The sequence below is a fragment of the Globicephala melas genome, chromosome 14, assembly GCF_963455315.2.
Source record: "Globicephala melas chromosome 14, mGloMel1.2, whole genome shotgun sequence".
In the NCBI taxonomy this organism is placed as follows: Eukaryota; Metazoa; Chordata; class Mammalia; order Artiodactyla; family Delphinidae; genus Globicephala; species Globicephala melas.
The window spans coordinates 80,443,367-80,461,074 of record NC_083327.1 but is presented as its reverse complement, the minus strand read 5'-3'; the positions used below and the strand labels follow the sequence as shown (position 1 = coordinate 80,461,074).

At 45.5% G+C, this 17,708-nt stretch overlaps 1 protein-coding gene across 4 annotated transcripts in view; it reads right to left on the bottom strand.

Annotated features, from left to right (window-relative positions):
• Positions 1-1,643: 1,643 nt before the first annotated feature.
• FNDC1 (fibronectin type III domain containing 1) overlaps positions 1,644-17,708 on the bottom strand; it is a 114,195-nt gene continuing 98,130 nt past the window's right edge. For all 4 annotated transcript variants that reach the window (XM_060283911.1, XM_060283912.1, XM_030853027.2 and 1 more), the window contains 6 exons: positions 14,818-14,926; positions 10,038-10,117; positions 7,945-7,974; positions 7,007-7,168; positions 5,526-5,648; positions 1,644-2,391 (listed from right to left, as the gene is read on the bottom strand). In XM_060283911.1, coding sequence (XP_060139894.1) covers positions 2,276-2,391; positions 5,526-5,648; positions 7,007-7,168; positions 7,945-7,974; positions 10,038-10,117; positions 14,818-14,926 — 620 coding nt within the window. In that variant the 3' untranslated portion in view covers positions 1,644-2,275. The remainder of the gene's footprint in view (positions 2,392-5,525; positions 5,649-7,006; positions 7,169-7,944; positions 7,975-10,037; positions 10,118-14,817; positions 14,927-17,708) is intronic.

Sequence of the window (17,708 nt, the reverse complement as noted above, 5' to 3'; positions counted from 1 at the left end):
TATTTTCCAACAAGGCTCATTTGGTAATTAAACTCTAACTTGACATGGAATGGTTTCCAGACCCTCTACTATCTTGAATGTCCCCTTCTTGGCATCCTGCTGCCAATGGAGTCCCTAAAACGTGTCCTCCAGGACCACACAGCACTAGAAACTTGATGTGACCACTGTGGTGGACTCATTTGAACTATTGCATAACCTAATTTGGCAAGAGTATTGAGAATACTATCACCTTTTTGTATAAATTCAGTGTTTTTGTTTCGGTTGTGCTATCATCTGGGATTTGCAGTAATTTCTATAAAGAACTGCAAACATCTCTTTGTAATCAAAGTTCAGCTTTCCAGAATCAAATACAGTCTAAGGTTCCAGGTGGGGCTCAAAAAACATTGCCTGAATGAACACCAGTGAAATCTTTGTATTTCTGGGAAGTAAGGATAAAATCCTTCTGAGGGAAACGTGTCCTTCTGTGTATGAAATGAGTGTAAAACCTTTCAGGGTGAGGCCGACAGGGAACACGACGTTTAGTGTATGAAAGTGTGAATCACGGAGGAGAGATGCCTGCACCTCTATGCTGGACCTGATCCCCCATCTCTTCTGTGGGAGGCCCCAGAACAAAGATGGGTTTATTAGGAAAATTCACTTATATTTAAAGATCTTATCCTTGCTTGTTATTGTGAAGCATGTCTGAATGTTAGTGTGGAAAAGAGGTGTTTTTTAGACACCCTTTAAAACAATTCCCCTTTTATGTACAAGAGCCCCAGAAACCCAGAAGATTCCTATTCTAGTATTTTCCCAGACTGTCAGAACGCCTGCATTTTCTTCACTGTCGTTTACCGTAGAAGAAGGAACTGTGGCCACTGGGGAAGATGTCAGCTCCCGCTGCCCCATCACAAAAATCCCGCAGTGACTTGTTTCCTGTTTTATCTCCAAACCTACCGGACACATCAGGCTTCACCTCAACACGCTGCTGGCACCGAAAATGACTGATTCCAGTAGGTGGAACACTTTCTGCCATTACATCATTTACGTAGTGGTACAGCCCCCGGGCCCCAGAAGTGTGTCTGCCTCTGGCTCGTTCCCACTACTGGTTCTTCTACCCTGAAACTTAGGAAAGACAAACCCTCCGTTCCCCAGAGCTGCCTGAGGACGCGGAGGTGCCACTCACGTGGAAAGGACACGATGTTTTAAGAAGAATTAAAGTGTCATTAAATAAACCCTCTCGTGGTGCAGCTGAGAGGGCTAAGATGCTTCTATTTCAAGGAGTAGATACTGAGCTAGGCGGGAAAGGCAAAAGAAGTCTTTTTAAACTGGATTTCAAAATCATCTGGGACCTAAAATCTTAATCTGGAAACTGACTGGATGTGTCCACACAGAGACCACCAGTCCATTTCTCACACGAGGATGGAAGGTGGCAATCACGCAGTTTGCCACCGGCTCACAGCTAGCATCGCTGCATCCCAGTCATTTCCACAGCTCAGCAGCGCTCACAGGAAGAACACGTGCCTTGCCGTTCTTGCCGTGTTATACAGAGTACCTGTTCTCTGGACCCTTCTAAAAAGATGTTAATATACAGCACCTCTGCTCCAAAAAGTCCCACACACATTTATCTAGTGAACAAGTACAAACTTAGCAATTTTAATCAGTCTTTGCAGACAAGTGTGGATATGTATATGCATATATACATATATATATATATATCAAAATTGAGAATTTACAAGTAAGATTTGACACAATTGGTCTAGTGGTGGGTTAAGTCCATAGAATAAACCTTAAGTAGGCTACATTTCCTTTGGTGGCATTTTTAGTAATTCAGTTCTACTGCATAGAAAGGGATCCAAAGCTTAAATTTAGCTACTTTTGGAGGGGTCCAGTGAGAAAAAAGAACATGGGTGGTGTTCCACAAAGCAAGCACAGCGTGTGTATGCTGATCCCTGGAGATACCAAAGTGTCTGAACTTTGTGCCTAAAAAGTATGAAAATCACACCAGGCGTCCTGGTAGCTGCGCACGTCTGCCGTCTCTGGGATGAGCTATTATAAGCAAAACATGTGGAGAAGCAAAGTTAACAGCAACATTGAATCCTGTGTGTGGTCCAGGCCAAGAAGTAGGACTGAGCTCCAGATCAAAGATGCCTGAAGTGTCCGGTGTCCACCGTGTGGCCTTGCTGACACTGGGGACAGTGAAGCTTGGGACACCATCCCTTCTCCCTGCTCACAGGCCCTAGTGCAGGTTAGTCGAGGGGGCCGGGCAGGACGAGCTGCCAGCACGACCGTCCTGTGGTTACCACTTCCCTGGGATGGAAACCCCACACTCATACCAGCCCACGTAGTAGTAGGGGGTTCCAAAACCTATGTTGCCAAAGCTGACTGGCTCCTGGCGGTACTGGCGATAGTAGCCTGGAAGGTAAAAGGAAAGAAAGGGAAAGAATAATCAGTAATATTGTGATTTATAATAGAAAATGTATATTAGGTCTTCATCTCCATTGTTGGCACAGAGCGCCTGAAGCCCTTGGAATTTCCCGAGTGACAAGAGCTATAAAGCTGTGTGGAACATCATTATGTTCACAGTAAACCCTGTTCAACCACGCCGGAGTTTATGCTAATGACGTGACTTTCGGAAAGCATCTAAGGATGAGGGCTGGTCGCCAGAGGAACCAACCGCGTGATTGTGGGCGGGAACCTTCGGCCCCGCCCACAACTTCCAGGGAGGAGAGAGGGGCTGGAGATTGAGCTCAATCACCACTGGCCAATGATTTCGTCAATTGTGCCAATGTAATGAAGCCTCCAGAAAACCCCCAAAGGACAGGTTCGGAGAGCGTGCAGGCTGGCGAGCACACGGAGATTCAGGCAGAGTGGTGCTTCGAAGGGGCGTGGGTGCTCCCTGCCCTTCCCCATACCTTGCCCTAAGCATCTCCTCCGCCGGGCTCTTCCCAAGTTCCCTCCTTTTATAATAAGCCGCAATTTAGTAAGTGAAATGTCTCCGAGTTTTGTGAGCCCCTCTGGCAAGTTAATCAAATCCAAACAGGGGGTCACGGGAACCTCTGATTTATAGCCTGTCCTTATCAGAAGGACAGGTGACACGGTGGACTTGTGATTGGCATCTAAGGTGCATGAAGGGGGCAGTCTTGTAGGACTGAGGTCTGAAACTGTGGCATCTGATGCTATCTCTGGGTAAATGGTTTCAGTACAGATTTGAACTGTAGAGCACCGGCTGGTGTTGGAGAATTGCCTGGTGGTGCGGGAAAAGAACCCACACTTGGAATTGGTGTCTGTATCGTAGCATCAAAAGCACCTGAACCAACTGGAAGAAGCCTCATCCTAACAATCTCCTTTCGGACAGAAGATTTCTGATAAGTTGCTCTTGTGACAAAAGTTACTTCCAAATAAATACGACCATTTTTGTGTGGAGTCACAACACCCACCCTCTGAGGTTTATCCCAAGGATGACTTGTGGGGATAATCCAGTCTCCACATGTGTGACACCTCTCTCTCTCTCTCTCTCCCCCCACAGAGGAGGATCATTTTAGTCAATCACAATGGAGCACTCCCAGTAGGGCAGGCCCTGAGCTGGGCAAGCAACCTTAACCAAGATTCCCACAGAATCTGGGGCCCCTGACTTGCCTAGAACCGTGGGCCTCCAAGATTTACCTCTCGGAATCCGCGGTAGACTTTCAGATCTTTCACGTAAACCTCTCAGAGGAAAGAATCCTGTAGCAGTTCTGACCACTTCTCCTTTCAAGAAGAAGTGATGCTCCAACCTCCTCAAAAAATGTTGGCAACTCAACAACCGCTCTCACCCCTTTGGCCCTGTGTCCTCTTGTAAGATGAAAGGTTACCTGCCATTCCGCCAGTGAGTTTCTGATGAACAAGCACCTCTGTTCAGAGCCAAAACCATGACAACAGTCACAGAAACACAGTGAAATACAAATGATGCATTTAATACTAACCCTGGGGCCCTGCAAGATCCTGAAACAATTAGGAGATGTGGTATATTATGTATGTTTATTGTGATTGTTAATTTTCTGTGTCAACTTGGCTAGGACATGGCGTCCAGCTATTTGGTCAAATATTATTCTAGGTGTTTCTGTGAAATTATTTTCTAGATGAGATTAACATTTCAATCAGCAGACTTTAAGTAAAGCAGATTACTCTCCACAATGTGGGTGGGCCTCACCCAATTAGTTGAAGGCCCTAGTAGGAAAGGACTGACTTTCCCTGAAGAGAGGGGTCTTCTGCCAGAAGCCTGCCTTCGGACTAACTGCAGCATTGGCTCTTCCCGGGGTCTCTAGCAGGCTTGCTGGCCCACCCTGTAGCCTTTGGACTTGCCAGCCTCCACAATCATAGAGCCAGTTCCTTAACATATATCTTGTTCTGTCTCTCTCTTTCCCTCTCTCCACCTCTGTCTCTTTACCTCTCTCCATCTCCCGTTGGTTCTGTTTCTCTGGAGAACCCTGCCTAACATACTTGTTTTACTGTTTTGTGTATTTTAATGTATCTTAATTTTTTGAAAATGGGTAATCTTTGTACCACCTATGGTATTTTTTTCCAAACTAAAAAATGTTAAAGATCAGAGCATCTTATATCTTAAAAAAATGCCAGGTCACTAAACTGCTGGACTTCATTCAGTTGTTCTGTTTGTTTATTTGGGGGCTTGGGGCAGTTAGTAATGTATTACATGTTGTTAACTTTGAGATTAATACACTTACTTTCACCTTGCAATGCCATCATGAAATAGCTGATACATGATCTCCTGAAGCATATCATGGTTGGTTTGTATTTGTTTATTTTTTCTTTCCCTGGACTCTTGTTCATGGCATTCTCCACCTGGAAGGCCCTCTAATCTTTGCATGTATTTTTATGACTCAGCTCAGACTCTGCCTCTTCTGAAAGCCTTCCCTGGAAGCCTCAAGCGGCAGCCCCGCCCTTTTTTTTTTTTTTTTTTACGGTACGCAGGCCTCTCACTGTTGTGGCCTCTCCCGTTGCGGAGCACAGGCTCCGGACGCGCAGGCTCAGTGGCCATGGCTCACGGGCCCAGTTGCTCCGCGGCATGTGGGATCTTCCTGGACCGGGGCACGAACCCGTGTCCCCTGCATCGGCAGGCGGACTCTCAACCACTGCGCCACCAGGGAAGCCCAGCCCCCACCCTTTGAACTCAGAGAGTAACTATAATCTGCACAATTACCTGACAATGGGACAATTATGTGACTTAACTCTTGTCATTATTTGTACTTTAAGTTGCTTGCTCTTAGTTACCTTTCACATATTTATCCTCCCTTCCCAGTTACTGACCATGTTTCCTGAGGGTAGGGGTAAGGTCTAATATTCCTTTGTGTCCCTACCTCTCCAAGGCTCACCCTAAACCCAGCATGTGGTAGGAGTATTTTGTTTCTTCCTTATTTTTATGCTCCAAAATTCTGCTAATACCCACCTTCAAATGGTAAACCAAATGCAGAGCTACAGTGAATTTTCTCCTTATGTCAGCCCTCCTCTCCACCCCCCAGTATATTACACTGGGCCTTGGTTCACATTACCTTGAGTGGTAGGGAGGGCTTCTATGTAGGACTGAGGCCCCGTTCTTCCATCCAGGTGTGAATCCACAAATTGACAATGGTCTTCACCTCTTCCCCAACTGTCCCCAATGCTGTAGAATGTATCTGCGTAAAGGAAGGCGATGAGTCACTGACTGCTCCAGAACCGCCGCGCTGGCTGAAGGATTTGCACAAGCTTTGAAGTGGGCACATGACTTCAGCTCTGTGTGTCGCACTTTCCATGTTTGAAAGATGGTGATAATGGCACCGGTTTCAAAGTGTTATAAGGATTCAGCAGGCTCGTGTGTGCTAAATACTTAGCAAGTGTTCATTAAATGGAAACTACTAATATTATAGGCATTTTCAGCCCGTAGATGGGAGACCTTTCTACTCTTTGGTTTAAAAACAAGGAGGAAACTCTGATAGGCAGAGAATGTATCATGAAATAATTATGAAAAGCATGAATATCTAGAAAAAATAGAAGAAATTATTTTCGTACATAACTAGAAGTAGGGGGTGTGTCTGTAGCATGAGGCGCTGTCCTTGGTCCTGAACCAGAGCTGCACAGTAGGGCAAAGGTGTTTCTCTCAACCTTGGGATACCAGACATGGCTGTGTAGCCTCTCCCGGAGCAAAAGGACAGTGTGCAAGAGGGAAAAAACAGCAGCAAGAAACGAACAGACTGGTTGTAGGGAGAGGCATGTACACGGAGAAATTGCAAGGGTGGGGGATGGTTGGGGAGATTTTGACATTATCTAGAAATGATGAGCAGCAGCAAGAAACAAAACAACAAGAAAACTGACGTCTGACAAAATATAAACCAGCTGAGGGCAAGTTTTCTTTCTTTTTAAATGTATGTACTAGAAAAATTAAAAGTTGTGCAAATTTTGAAATACGAAACAATTTTGGGTAAGTGGGTGAGTTAAAACCAGCGGGGGAGAAATGGTACTTTGAAATGTTAGTATTCAAAGTAAATACTTATGTTATTCTTTGTTTTAATCCCCTACCATGATGAAAACAGTGTAATTTTTGGACACAGAACAAATAGTGCACCTCATATATGTTTCACCATCCACATTGTTTCCCTGTAAAGTTGTTCCAATGGCAAAAATCGTAGGGGGTACTTCTCCTCAATACTTCCAGCTTACACTCATACCTTAAAGAAAATTAAAGGCCGTTTTTCTTCATTGTTAACGTTATGGGATTAACAACAAAGAAAAACGGCCTTTAAGTTTCTAAGAGAATTTTGGATTTCATTCCTAAAAAGTAGTAGATTTAAAATATATACATATATTCCTGGGTACCAATGTAAATACTAGTCACTCCAGAATAGAGCCTGCAAAACTGGCTTGCACTTGAGCCAGACTGAGATGTGATGGGTCCATACCTCAAATGCATTCTGATGCACCTGCTATGTCAAGTTAGCATCTAATAAACTAAAAGCTTTCCACACCTTCCCATAGCACAGCATCCCTAAAGACCTACCTTTCAGGTTATCACTGAGGTAGATCTTATACCGCAGTGAATTACAAAGAACGACTCCCACAAACTTTCTGTACCACGTCCGCTTCACATACTGTCGGCCGTGGCAGTCCGTGTAGCCAGGGTCGTGTTTGAAAGCAAATGGGATCCAGATGGGCTCACCACCTGGACGACACACAGCACACCTTCTAAGTCATGGCGTTTCACAGTGTTTATTCTTGCACAAAATACCGGAGAATTTGATTTATTCACTGGGACTTCCCCTTCTCTCAGGGCTTTTCTGAGCAGTTTTCCCACCTCCTGGTGGTCTCTCTCTCTCTCTGTCTGTCTTTTCTCTTCTTTCTTTGTACTGAAGTACAACTGGGGAGTTCCTTGTACCTGAATGCAGTTAACGTGTTTGCATTTCTATAAAGGATTCTCAGAGTAAGAAAAAGCCTAATTTAAGCTAAGGAACATAAGCTATAATGGCAAATTTGACCTTGCAGGGCACGTCACCCTACTTCCCCACCCCCAAAATCCCTCAGCACGGGCACCTCCTGTTCTTGTCACTCATAAGACCAGTCTTGAACTTAAGCAATAGGTCTTTCTTGGTTTATTTGAAAAACAAAGTAAAATTTTGTCATACACTTAATGCATTTTGCTATCTTTTCAGCAATTTAAAATATTCAAAGGGGTTATGAAAATAAAGTTATCTATTTTCATAGATACCGGCCACCCATAATGGTTTTTATAGATATTGGCTGCTACGGCCCTATTTAAAAATTTCCAGAACATGCTTTTCCCTAGATTAGGATGATGGGTGCAAAGAAACCATAGAAGTTGTCAGAAAATTACGAAAATACAAAAGCGGTTCAGCGCGTCTACTTGTAACCATAACAATCTCATATTCAATATTCAACTTGATTACTAGAATGTCAAGTTTATCAAGAAGAGAAACTTACCTGGTGGCCTCACAACAAGCAAAGGATTATCTGTAGAAGGAAAAAGAAATAATTGACTTCACTATTACATCACACAGCCATGCAACTGTTGAAATGTTTTTTTTTTTTTTGTAATTAAAAGAACTACCCAAGCTAGAATAGATAAAGAAAGTATAAGATTCATTTGACAGATGCCAAGACATTCCCTTAGTTTTTACTTTCTAGGCATTTCCTTTCAAGAAATACTCTTTTCTATTTATATTGTCTTGTTATTTATATAGATGGTGTGGGTCCTTGACGATAATATTTTGACATTGGGTACCACAAAATAATTCAATACTCATTTATGTTTTAAAATGTGTCCATCTTGGAGAAACAGTTCAGCGGTTTCTTAAAAAAGTAAAAACACACACCTACTATGCAATCCATCCATTCTACTCTTGCGTATTTACTCAAGAGAAATGAAAGCATATGTCCTTAAAAATACTTGTACATGAATGCTCATGGCAGATTTATTTGTAATAGTCCAAAAGTAGGAACAATCCAATGTCTATTAACAGGTGAATAGATACAAACTGTGGCACATACAATGGAACACTGCTAAGTAATAAAAAAGAATGAACTACTTATAAATATGACAACATGGATGGATCTCAAAAGGATGCTACATGAAAGAAGCCAGACGAAAGAACTCACACTGTATGATTCTGTTGATACAAAATTCTAGAAGACGCAAATGAATCCACAGTGACAGAAGGCCCATGAGTGGTTGCCTGAGAAGAGGGGAGAGGATGGGCACACGGGCAGGGAAGGGAGGGCTGGATTGTACAGCAGCAGGAAGAAACTGTCGGGGTGATGGAGCTGTGCACCAGCATGACTGCCGGGATGGCTCCAAGGGTATAAACATACCCCAAAACTTCCTCAGCTGTACATCTTGAGAATGAACGGTTTACTGTACGCCATTTCTACCTCAATATAGCTGTTTTAAAACATGTCTATATCTTAGCCCAAATAGTGCCACTTAATATGAAACTACATTATAAGGAATTCTGCTTTAGACGAAGTTCATTTTTATAAAATACAGGCCAGGTAAACATGGGCCATCCTTTTTTTTTTTAATTATCACAGAGTAAAATTACTTTTTTAGGGTACACATCCTATGAATTTTTACCACACGTATAGGCTCATGGAACTCCACCACGATCACACACAGAACATTTTCGTCCCCCCAGATCTGCTTTGGGCTGCCCCTTTGTACAGACCATTCATTCTGACATCATCTGCTGTCTATAAAATAAAGTGACATACCATTAGCTGTAAGTGTAAATGCTTGTTTTACTCTCCTGCTCTTAGGAAATAATCTAACCAAATGGAAGCGACAGCCACGTTAGTGTGGAGCCGACCCAGCTGGGCTTCTGTAAGTGCCTGTCTTGGGACCATGGGTACCAACTCTCCAGCCTGGCTTCCTATACAGAAAGGCTGTCAACCCGGCACCTGCCACCATGGGCCAGCTCTGTGTGTACTGCCTCAGACCATGACCACGGGGACATTTCACTGAAGGGCTTGAGAGCTCTGCACACCAGCATCCCAAAGTAGGGACATCCTCTGAGTGATATTGCTTGCAAGATGGACAGTATTTTAATTAGACCCTCCATGTTAAGTAGAGACATTTTCGTCTCCTAGTAAAGGAAGCAACTTAGAGATGTGACTAATTGAAAGAAGCAACGTCCCCTCAGGTCACATGACATTTATGCTCTTCAGCTGTTTGCAATTAAAAGAACAAAAGGAATTTATCTCTGTAACTAAATCTCTACAGATAGATTCAAACTTATCTTTCCCACACGGTTGAAAACTAGATTTCCCCCCTGCCCTTTTCATTGGAACTTGACCTTTTCACTTCCCAGGCACTTCCAATGAAGATTAGTTTAAATTTTATTATCCAACTTTTAGCTTAGCATAAGAAAATCATGTTTATCTTATAAAATGACATCCAATATGAACTGATTAAAGAGAAGAGGATTTCACTTCTTCAGTTTTTATTCTATTGTAGACATGATTTCAGACTATTTGTTTTTAAGAAAAGGAAAAAAACGAGGACATGAAGTCACCCATACCTGATTCTGTGACAAATGAGACCGAAGGGCTGATAGGTCCATAGCCGTGAGGATTTTTGGCTTGAACTTTAAAATAATACCTGAAATTGGAAGAAAACATTTTTTGAAAGAGAACCTTGTTTAATTTTTGTGTAATGAGACAAACACCCAAACTATTCAGCACCTCCTCTGTGGCAGGGTTTGAGTCCTATTTTTCACAGATGCGTACACCACCGCTATTTCTTCATGTTATTTCTAAACTTTCTCATTTTCGAATAACTTTTCAAAACAACATGTGACTAATGGGAACAGAGGGGCATACTGGGCAAACAGGCCACTTAGATTGTGTGTGTTATTTAGAGCATCAAGGGTTAAACTGCCCCACACAGGCCCGTCCTTGGATGCAATGGTCTCCTCTTGTCCCGTCTTGAGTTCTACTGACTGGAGGGGGAAGATGGAGTGGTGAAACGCTTACCAAGCAGAATTCCAATTGTAACCTAATTCTCATCACTGGACTGTGTGTGAAAAAGCAGGATGTTTGACAGTGTGATGATGCAAACCCATTGCTGGCAGGGAGAAGGCTAAGCAGTCCTGAGGCCGGTCTCCTCGGGGGAACTAACACGACAACAATGTTCTGGGTGCAGGACAAGTGCTATCCTTGGCTCTGGAGCCGTAAAGTCACTGAGTTTCCAGCTTCTGTGCCTCGAGGAAAGAGAAGCAAGTCCGGGAAGGGGAAGAGGAAAAGGCCTGGAGACGCTTTGCTGTGGATTAATCTTTTTCTTGGAACAGAGAATGTGCTAGAAAGCACACTGTCTGACTCAGCCTGTTCATCTAGAGGGAGAATGACAAGCAGGTAGATTGGGAGTCCCAGAGCATCTTACTTTGGACTCTGATGAGCTCTAGGACCAAAAGTGGTGATGAGAAAATACTGGAAACCAACACAGTTAAGACCCACTCTACCTACTGCTCCTCTCCGTGTTGTCCTCCCCTCTGGGATTCCAGGTGTCATCTGTGCTCTCTTAGCCCCTAACTATCAACACTTCCAGGTAAAGAAGGTGGGTAAAAAAATCCCTGTGCGGGGAAGCTCTCCACCACTTCAGAGAGTTCAGAAGGAGTCTTGGTTTCCAGCTAGCAGAAGCTACACTTCAATGTTACAAAATCCTGTATTTGATTGTCAGACACACAGATCACATGCATTAATTAAGACACCCTAAATTTTTAAAAGGAGAATTATTTACATTTAGAGAGCAAAGGCATGTGTCCGCGGCACCTCTGCCCTGGCACCAAGCCTCCTGAGTTTCTGAGCTTCTGAGAACCCCAAGGGAGCCTCTGGTCTCACAGTTACACAGAGATATTTGACTTGGGGTTTGATTAAACAGAGAGCAAAGAAAAGCCCATTCGGTAAAATCAAGTCTTCTTTTAAGCTTTCCAAGAAAGTATATTCACATCTCATTTAGGACAGAATCCTTTTTTAAATGTCATTTTTTTAAATAAAAAAGATATGCACAATTAAGAACATAGGAATTCCCAAATCTCAATTCACTCAGCATTCCGTGTTTTCTCAGTTGTGCGTACTTTTAACTTAGCGGTCGTGGAGTTAAAGGCAGACTTTGCTAGCAGTTCAAGCAGTGGGTTGGGCATACATCAATGATAACAGTCCAACTTTACAGATACTTTTTTTTCCTTAAAAAAATAGGAGGGCTTCCCTGGTGGCGCAGTGGTTGAGAGTCTGCCTGCCGATGCAGGGGACGCGGGTTCGTGCCCCGAGAGGCCCGCGTACCGCAAAAAAAAAAAAAAAAAAAGGAAATCGAAACCTAGAGAGTGACACTGATATTCAGAGGCTACAGGGGACCTTTCTGTTGAATATTTCTCAAGCCATCCCTGGAGCCACGCTGCTACCTCTTCCCCAGACCCACAGAGGGAAACACCCTGTGCATTTGAGGAGATGGCAGAGGGATGACCAATTGCCTGAGAGACTATTCCGATTTCTTGGTTGTATCCATTTTGTTTTACCACTGAAACCTACGTATTCTCCAAATCTACCCTCCTGTCCACACAATAATTCCAGTGCTCCGCAAAGCCCACATGGCCCAGTTCTAAAGATGTATTTCCACTTGAACTCGCCTAATATGTCAAAATAAGTTTAAATATGCTGAGCTGAAAAACAACATGGGATTATGAAAGGAGTAAAATTCCTATTTTCGAAAACCACATAAGACTTTTTCTACAGACTAAAATGTACATTTCATACCCTGAAGAGTCTCTGTCTCACCCAAGTAACAAAAGCAATCCATGCCTTGCCTTCTTCTACAAGCTTCTGGCGCCTTCTTTTCAACAGCCTCCATGGTGACAAATCTCTGTACTTTAGGTATGGACTTACAATATGAAGATTCCAGAAAGTGATTCAGGGCTGAGTTGGGTGAATAAGGTGGGCAATGCCCACTTAAACTTGTCAGAAAAGAAGATCCAGTTATAAAGAACCAAAGCCAGTTTTTACATCCTGTCTTCTCCTGGGCTGGACCGACTTCTGCGTCTCTTACGAGGACTCTGAAGGGGGTCCTGAGAAGCCCTGAGGACTGTGCAGAGGGTGGGGAGACGCAGCCTCCGTGGAATAAACACGTGGACACCCCAGTGAGCCCATCGGAGACGCCCTGCGTTAGGGGAAACGCGGGGAAAAATGAGCGTCCTTACATTGTGGCACGCTGCCCGGGCTGTAAAAGTTCAGCAGCTGTTGGGGGGTCGGAGGAAGCCTCTGTAGCAGGAAGCACACGCCCTGCTTTCCAGCCGGCCCACTCCCTCCGCAGGACGCACGAACCACGGGGCAGAGGCAGCTGCTGCTCCCAGCCTGTCTATCAGGGCGCTCAGTGTGGGTGGACGCAGGACTTGAGCCTCAGGGGACACTAGGGCCCTCTGGGACCGGCTGGTCCAGCCTCCAGCCTCCTCTCCTCCCCATTCCCCCCCCCCCCCGCCCCCGACATCAGCCTCCTACTCTTCCTTAAGCCCACCGGCTTCCCAACACCCTTCCTGCCTGGAGCAACTTGACCTGCTCACCCACCTTCTCCAGGTGAAGTGCTGCTTATCTTCCCCCATGGAAGCTCACCTGACTGCACGCTAACCCCCAAGCTCAGGCAAAAAGCCCCCTATCGTACCCTCAGAGCACAGTGTACTTCTCCCTCACAACACTGGCCGGGGAAGGTTCATACTTATGCATCTATAAACTATCTGTCTCCACCAGGCTGTGCGAGCCATGAGGGGCCACGGTGTACTGTGCACCCCTGCCCCACGTCCTCCCCACGCCCACTGCTCTCTCCTGCGTGGAGCCCGGTGCCTGGCCTGAGCAGACACTCAGTAAGCACTTACCGGTGGATCGCGGACACTCAATCATACCTACTGAAAGAACGAATCAACCATCCTACGTAACCGGGCCCTGATATTATTCACAACTCAGCACCAGTTTGGTACCAAAAGTTGCTACAGGAACGCTGGACTGCAGAGGGTGCAGGGCACTGGGATTTGCAAGGAGCCATGCGGCCAAACATCCCAAGGCCTCTTTCAGCTGATACTGAGGCTGTGCTGTAAGAACATTCACTCTGCCCACAATAAAAAAATGGCATGTTGACTTCGTTTTCTTTAGTTTTACTTTTTGCAATGAATCAACTTTTCGTTACTATCAGAGAAGAGCTAAGAAAAGTGCTCTCTCAGTTTCCTGTTTTTTATTTGCTGAATCTCAAAATTTATAACGGTTTATGAAAGCGCAGTCCAAGGGAGCCCAGGACATTAACAGGCCCTGAGGAAAGTTCTCCGCTAGTGCAGAAGTCTCTCAGTGCCCAAGGATATTGTCCAATTTCTATCCCTTTCAACACATTTCTGTTTAAGGAGAGTATTTTGTTCCAATCTCCTCTGTGTTCCTCTGACTCTATAAAAAAATGGGAGACCTTGGGTCCGAGTCACTTCACTTAGAACACTTTGCCATGGAAACACAGTGGCCTGACGTCATACGGTGTGCTAGAGCCATTCTACAGGCTTCAGAGAGCCGACCGCTAAACATCAGGCGTTCCGCAGAGCCAGGGTAGCTCAGAACTGGCCATGGTGGGAGGAATTGGCAAATACCATAAACCAGTTGTTATTGTTTTGATTTTTTTCCCAGAGAGCCAGTCTACAAGCATACCACAGCTCGACCACTGTGTTCTTTCCTGATGGCTGTTACCAGCAAAACCAGATAGTGTAAAAGAGGAAGTGCACGCTCATGCTGTTTGTACCCTCGAAGCAAGTTCTGCGTATTTCACGCTGGGGGCTCACTCTCAGATGGCCCTCTGGCTAGCGAGCCACTGCCCCGACTAGGTTACACGCTTCTTGTAACCATTATTAATGTGTAAAATACATCTTTCTTGAATGGTCTGAACTTGTTCAGTATAGAGTCTGAGTAATTGCTGCTCCATCCGTGTCACGTACAAAGCTTGCGTTGCCTAAGCCACCATGGGGTGAGTACAAACAGATCGATCCCCTTTCAACACACAGAGCAACCTTTCCTTCCCCAACGGTGGGTAGTTTTAGTCTCCGGAAAAGAGGGAACAAAATAGAAATACAATAATCTAACAATTACGGCGCCCATAGTGCTTTCCCCTAAGAAAAATACATGACATATGGTGAGCATTCATTGACAGTCTATGAGAGCTAACTAGAGAACTCAAAAGAAACCATAAAGACATTTTTGATTAATCCTTTTCTTTTCAACCTAAGGATATCCATGACCAGGCACATAGGTCTCGTTTTCTGTTTGTAAATGACTGACACATCATACCTTGTGTTTGGTTTCAGGTTCTCAATGGGCAGGTGAGTTACTGATGAAGCTTGGGTGGACCACTTGTTCCTGATGAAGTCTTCATAGGATGCACTGTAAACCAAGTAACCTACAAGTGGAAAGGAGGCAGAACCCAATGAGCATCAAGGAACCACATCACACCAGAGACATAACCCAGGGGAGGATGATGGGAAGGAAACAGTGGCGTGGAGGCAGCTCTGTGCGAGAAGTCAAGAAGGGGAGTGTGTTGGGTCAGATGGGATAGAACGCTGGTACCCACTGGTGAAACCAGATGCAGATGACAAAATTAAAGACACTTCCTGGTGACGAGCTGGTTCCCTACTTCTCTTCCGTGTTCTCATCTCCCACATTCCCTGGCCTTCCTCATCTCCTTAGAACTGATAACATCTGTGAGCGCGCAGCAGAAGAAAGGAGCAGTGACCTCCACACAAGTATTTAAGAAGCTCCTGGTAGAGATGTATACAATCGTCCTTCAGGTGAAACGAAGAAACCGTGATGGTGAATGCCGTGTGTGGCTGAAAGACCCCAGACTCACAGTGGGTGATCTCCTCACCTACTGCTATCGGCTCTCCTTTAGTTTCTAGCTGTTGAATATCTCTGCCTGCCCTCGACCTCCCTCGATGTCTAGTGACAACAGTCAGGCAGCTCTTTTCTCTGCCTTATCTGCTGTTAATGGGCCTCAGCGGGTGGGCCCTCAGCCCTGACACCTGCCCAGCCTTCAAGGCTGCCTCGTTAGGCCAAGGGAAGCTCACGTCACAGCTTCACACATTCTTTACTTACCTTGGAAGGAAATCGTTGTCAAGTACTTTCTACGCACCAAACATATGCCGAATCCTTTGGATTAAGTTTTACTTCGATGAATCCTCCTGGTCCTAGTACATAGGTTTCCCTGCCCTCATTCTGACACGAGAAGACTGAGTCTTAGAGAGGGGGTAAAAATCCAGTCCAAGTTCACATTCGTTCATTCATTCAACAAACATTTACTGTGTGCCTTCTACGTGTCAGACCCTGCACTACGTGCTGGAGGTCAAACGGCGACTCGTTTTATCTATAACTCCAGGAGCAGTAGGCCGGCAGACACACAGGATTACACAGCCGTGATGAGAACTGAGGAGCAGCCCACGTGCTGGGGGACAGGGGGCGGGCAGAGCTCCCCCAGGGCCCCGAAATGGGGCTGATGACTGAAGGATGGGAAGCAGCTAAGATGCATGGTAGGAGGTGGAGTGGACTCCAGGTAGAGGGAATTCCTGGGCAAAGATGCTGAAGAGGGAGGAGCCAGGAGAAGGCGGAGCCTCCGAGTGGCAGGGTGGGAGGAGGGGCGACAAGAAACGAAGCTGAGGAAGCACAAAATGGAAAAAATATGCAGGGCCCTTTGGTCACGAAGGCTTTTGCTTTTCATTCTAGAAGAAAGGGAACACATTGAAGGGGTGACACAATAAGACTGTCTTCAGCGCATCTCTCTGGTGCAAAATGGAGGACCGACACGGTGTGGGGCATGGATGGGATGGTCTAGCTAGACAGCTGTCACAATAGCCAGGTGAGAGGCGGCGACAACTCAGGTTCCGTGGTGTTAATGGAGGGAAATGGATGCATGCAAGAGAAACCTGAAAGGTGAAGCTGACAGGATTTAGTGATGAACTGAATATGGAGGGGAAATAAAAGGAGATTTTAAGATGACTCCAAACCTTCAAGCTTGCAAAAAATGGGTGGAAAAGTGAGGGCTCCTCTGAGATAGAAAGCCCAGGTGAGCACGTCTGGGGCTCTGAAGGATCATGAGTTTGTTCTGGACACGCTGAGTCTGAGACGCTTTGGAGACATCCCGGTGACGATGTCAAGCAGACATAATTTTACTGTTTGAGGCTCAGAGGAGAGGCAGGCTGGGCCTTGAGCTATAAACCAATGACTCCCCTCCCAGATGAATTAAAACCGTGTGCGTGGGTAACATCCTGGAGCGAGAGAACGCAGAGTAAGAGGAAAAGAGAACTGAGGCCCAAGCCCTCAGCAAGTCCGACCTTCAGTGTTTGGTCGAAGAGGGTGAGCCCGTGAGAGAGACTCGGGTTGAGAGAATTGGATCGCAGGTCAAGGAGGAAAAGATCAACAGCATCAAAAGCATCTAAGAGGCAAACGACTTCATTTAGCAACCTGTTCTCTCTGACTGCCTCCATTAAGACCTATTCTGGTGATGGAAAGGGTGGATTAGAGTCACACAGCTAACTGCCGAGCGCACAGGGAGCAGAAGCAGAGGCACTGGGCTCTGAAGCCTTTCCACGCTGCTTTCTGGAGGAATTCATTCTTCTCTTTTTTCAACAAATATTTCATGGGGACCAGGGAAGGGTTGCTGCTCTCTCCACAGGGTTCCCTCCTCCTCTGAGGACAGCCGCATCAAGCCACACATGCTGCATATAACAAAGGCACATCCGCACACATGTGCCCGAGGAGCCCCGTTTTGACGGGTCTGCCCGGCTAATCCGCCTTGAAATCAACTCCATCAGAACCCTGTGCTTCGTCCCACATGCTACGCGGGTTTCTCTGCTTATCCTTGGGTCTGAATTTTTATAATGTGCTATCAGAGCACGTGTAACTCCTGCTTTCTCTGTTCTTATCAAAACCTGTCCTGAAAAACTCAGAGGCCATCATGTGGGTGATTTCCTATGGAGTCACTCCCGATGGAGTAACTGCCTCATTCACTGGGACTGATCAGGGAAAGCAACGGGTTGCAGGCCTACTCACTCTGCAGGAGTTTCATATCGTTTGGATACCACCTGGTTACATGTTGACTCAACCGCCTGTGCAAGAGAGTACAGCTGGTGGAAACCAGCAGAGCGCTCAATATCTCACAGAGCTACCAGGACCCAAATGCTCTGCAGTGG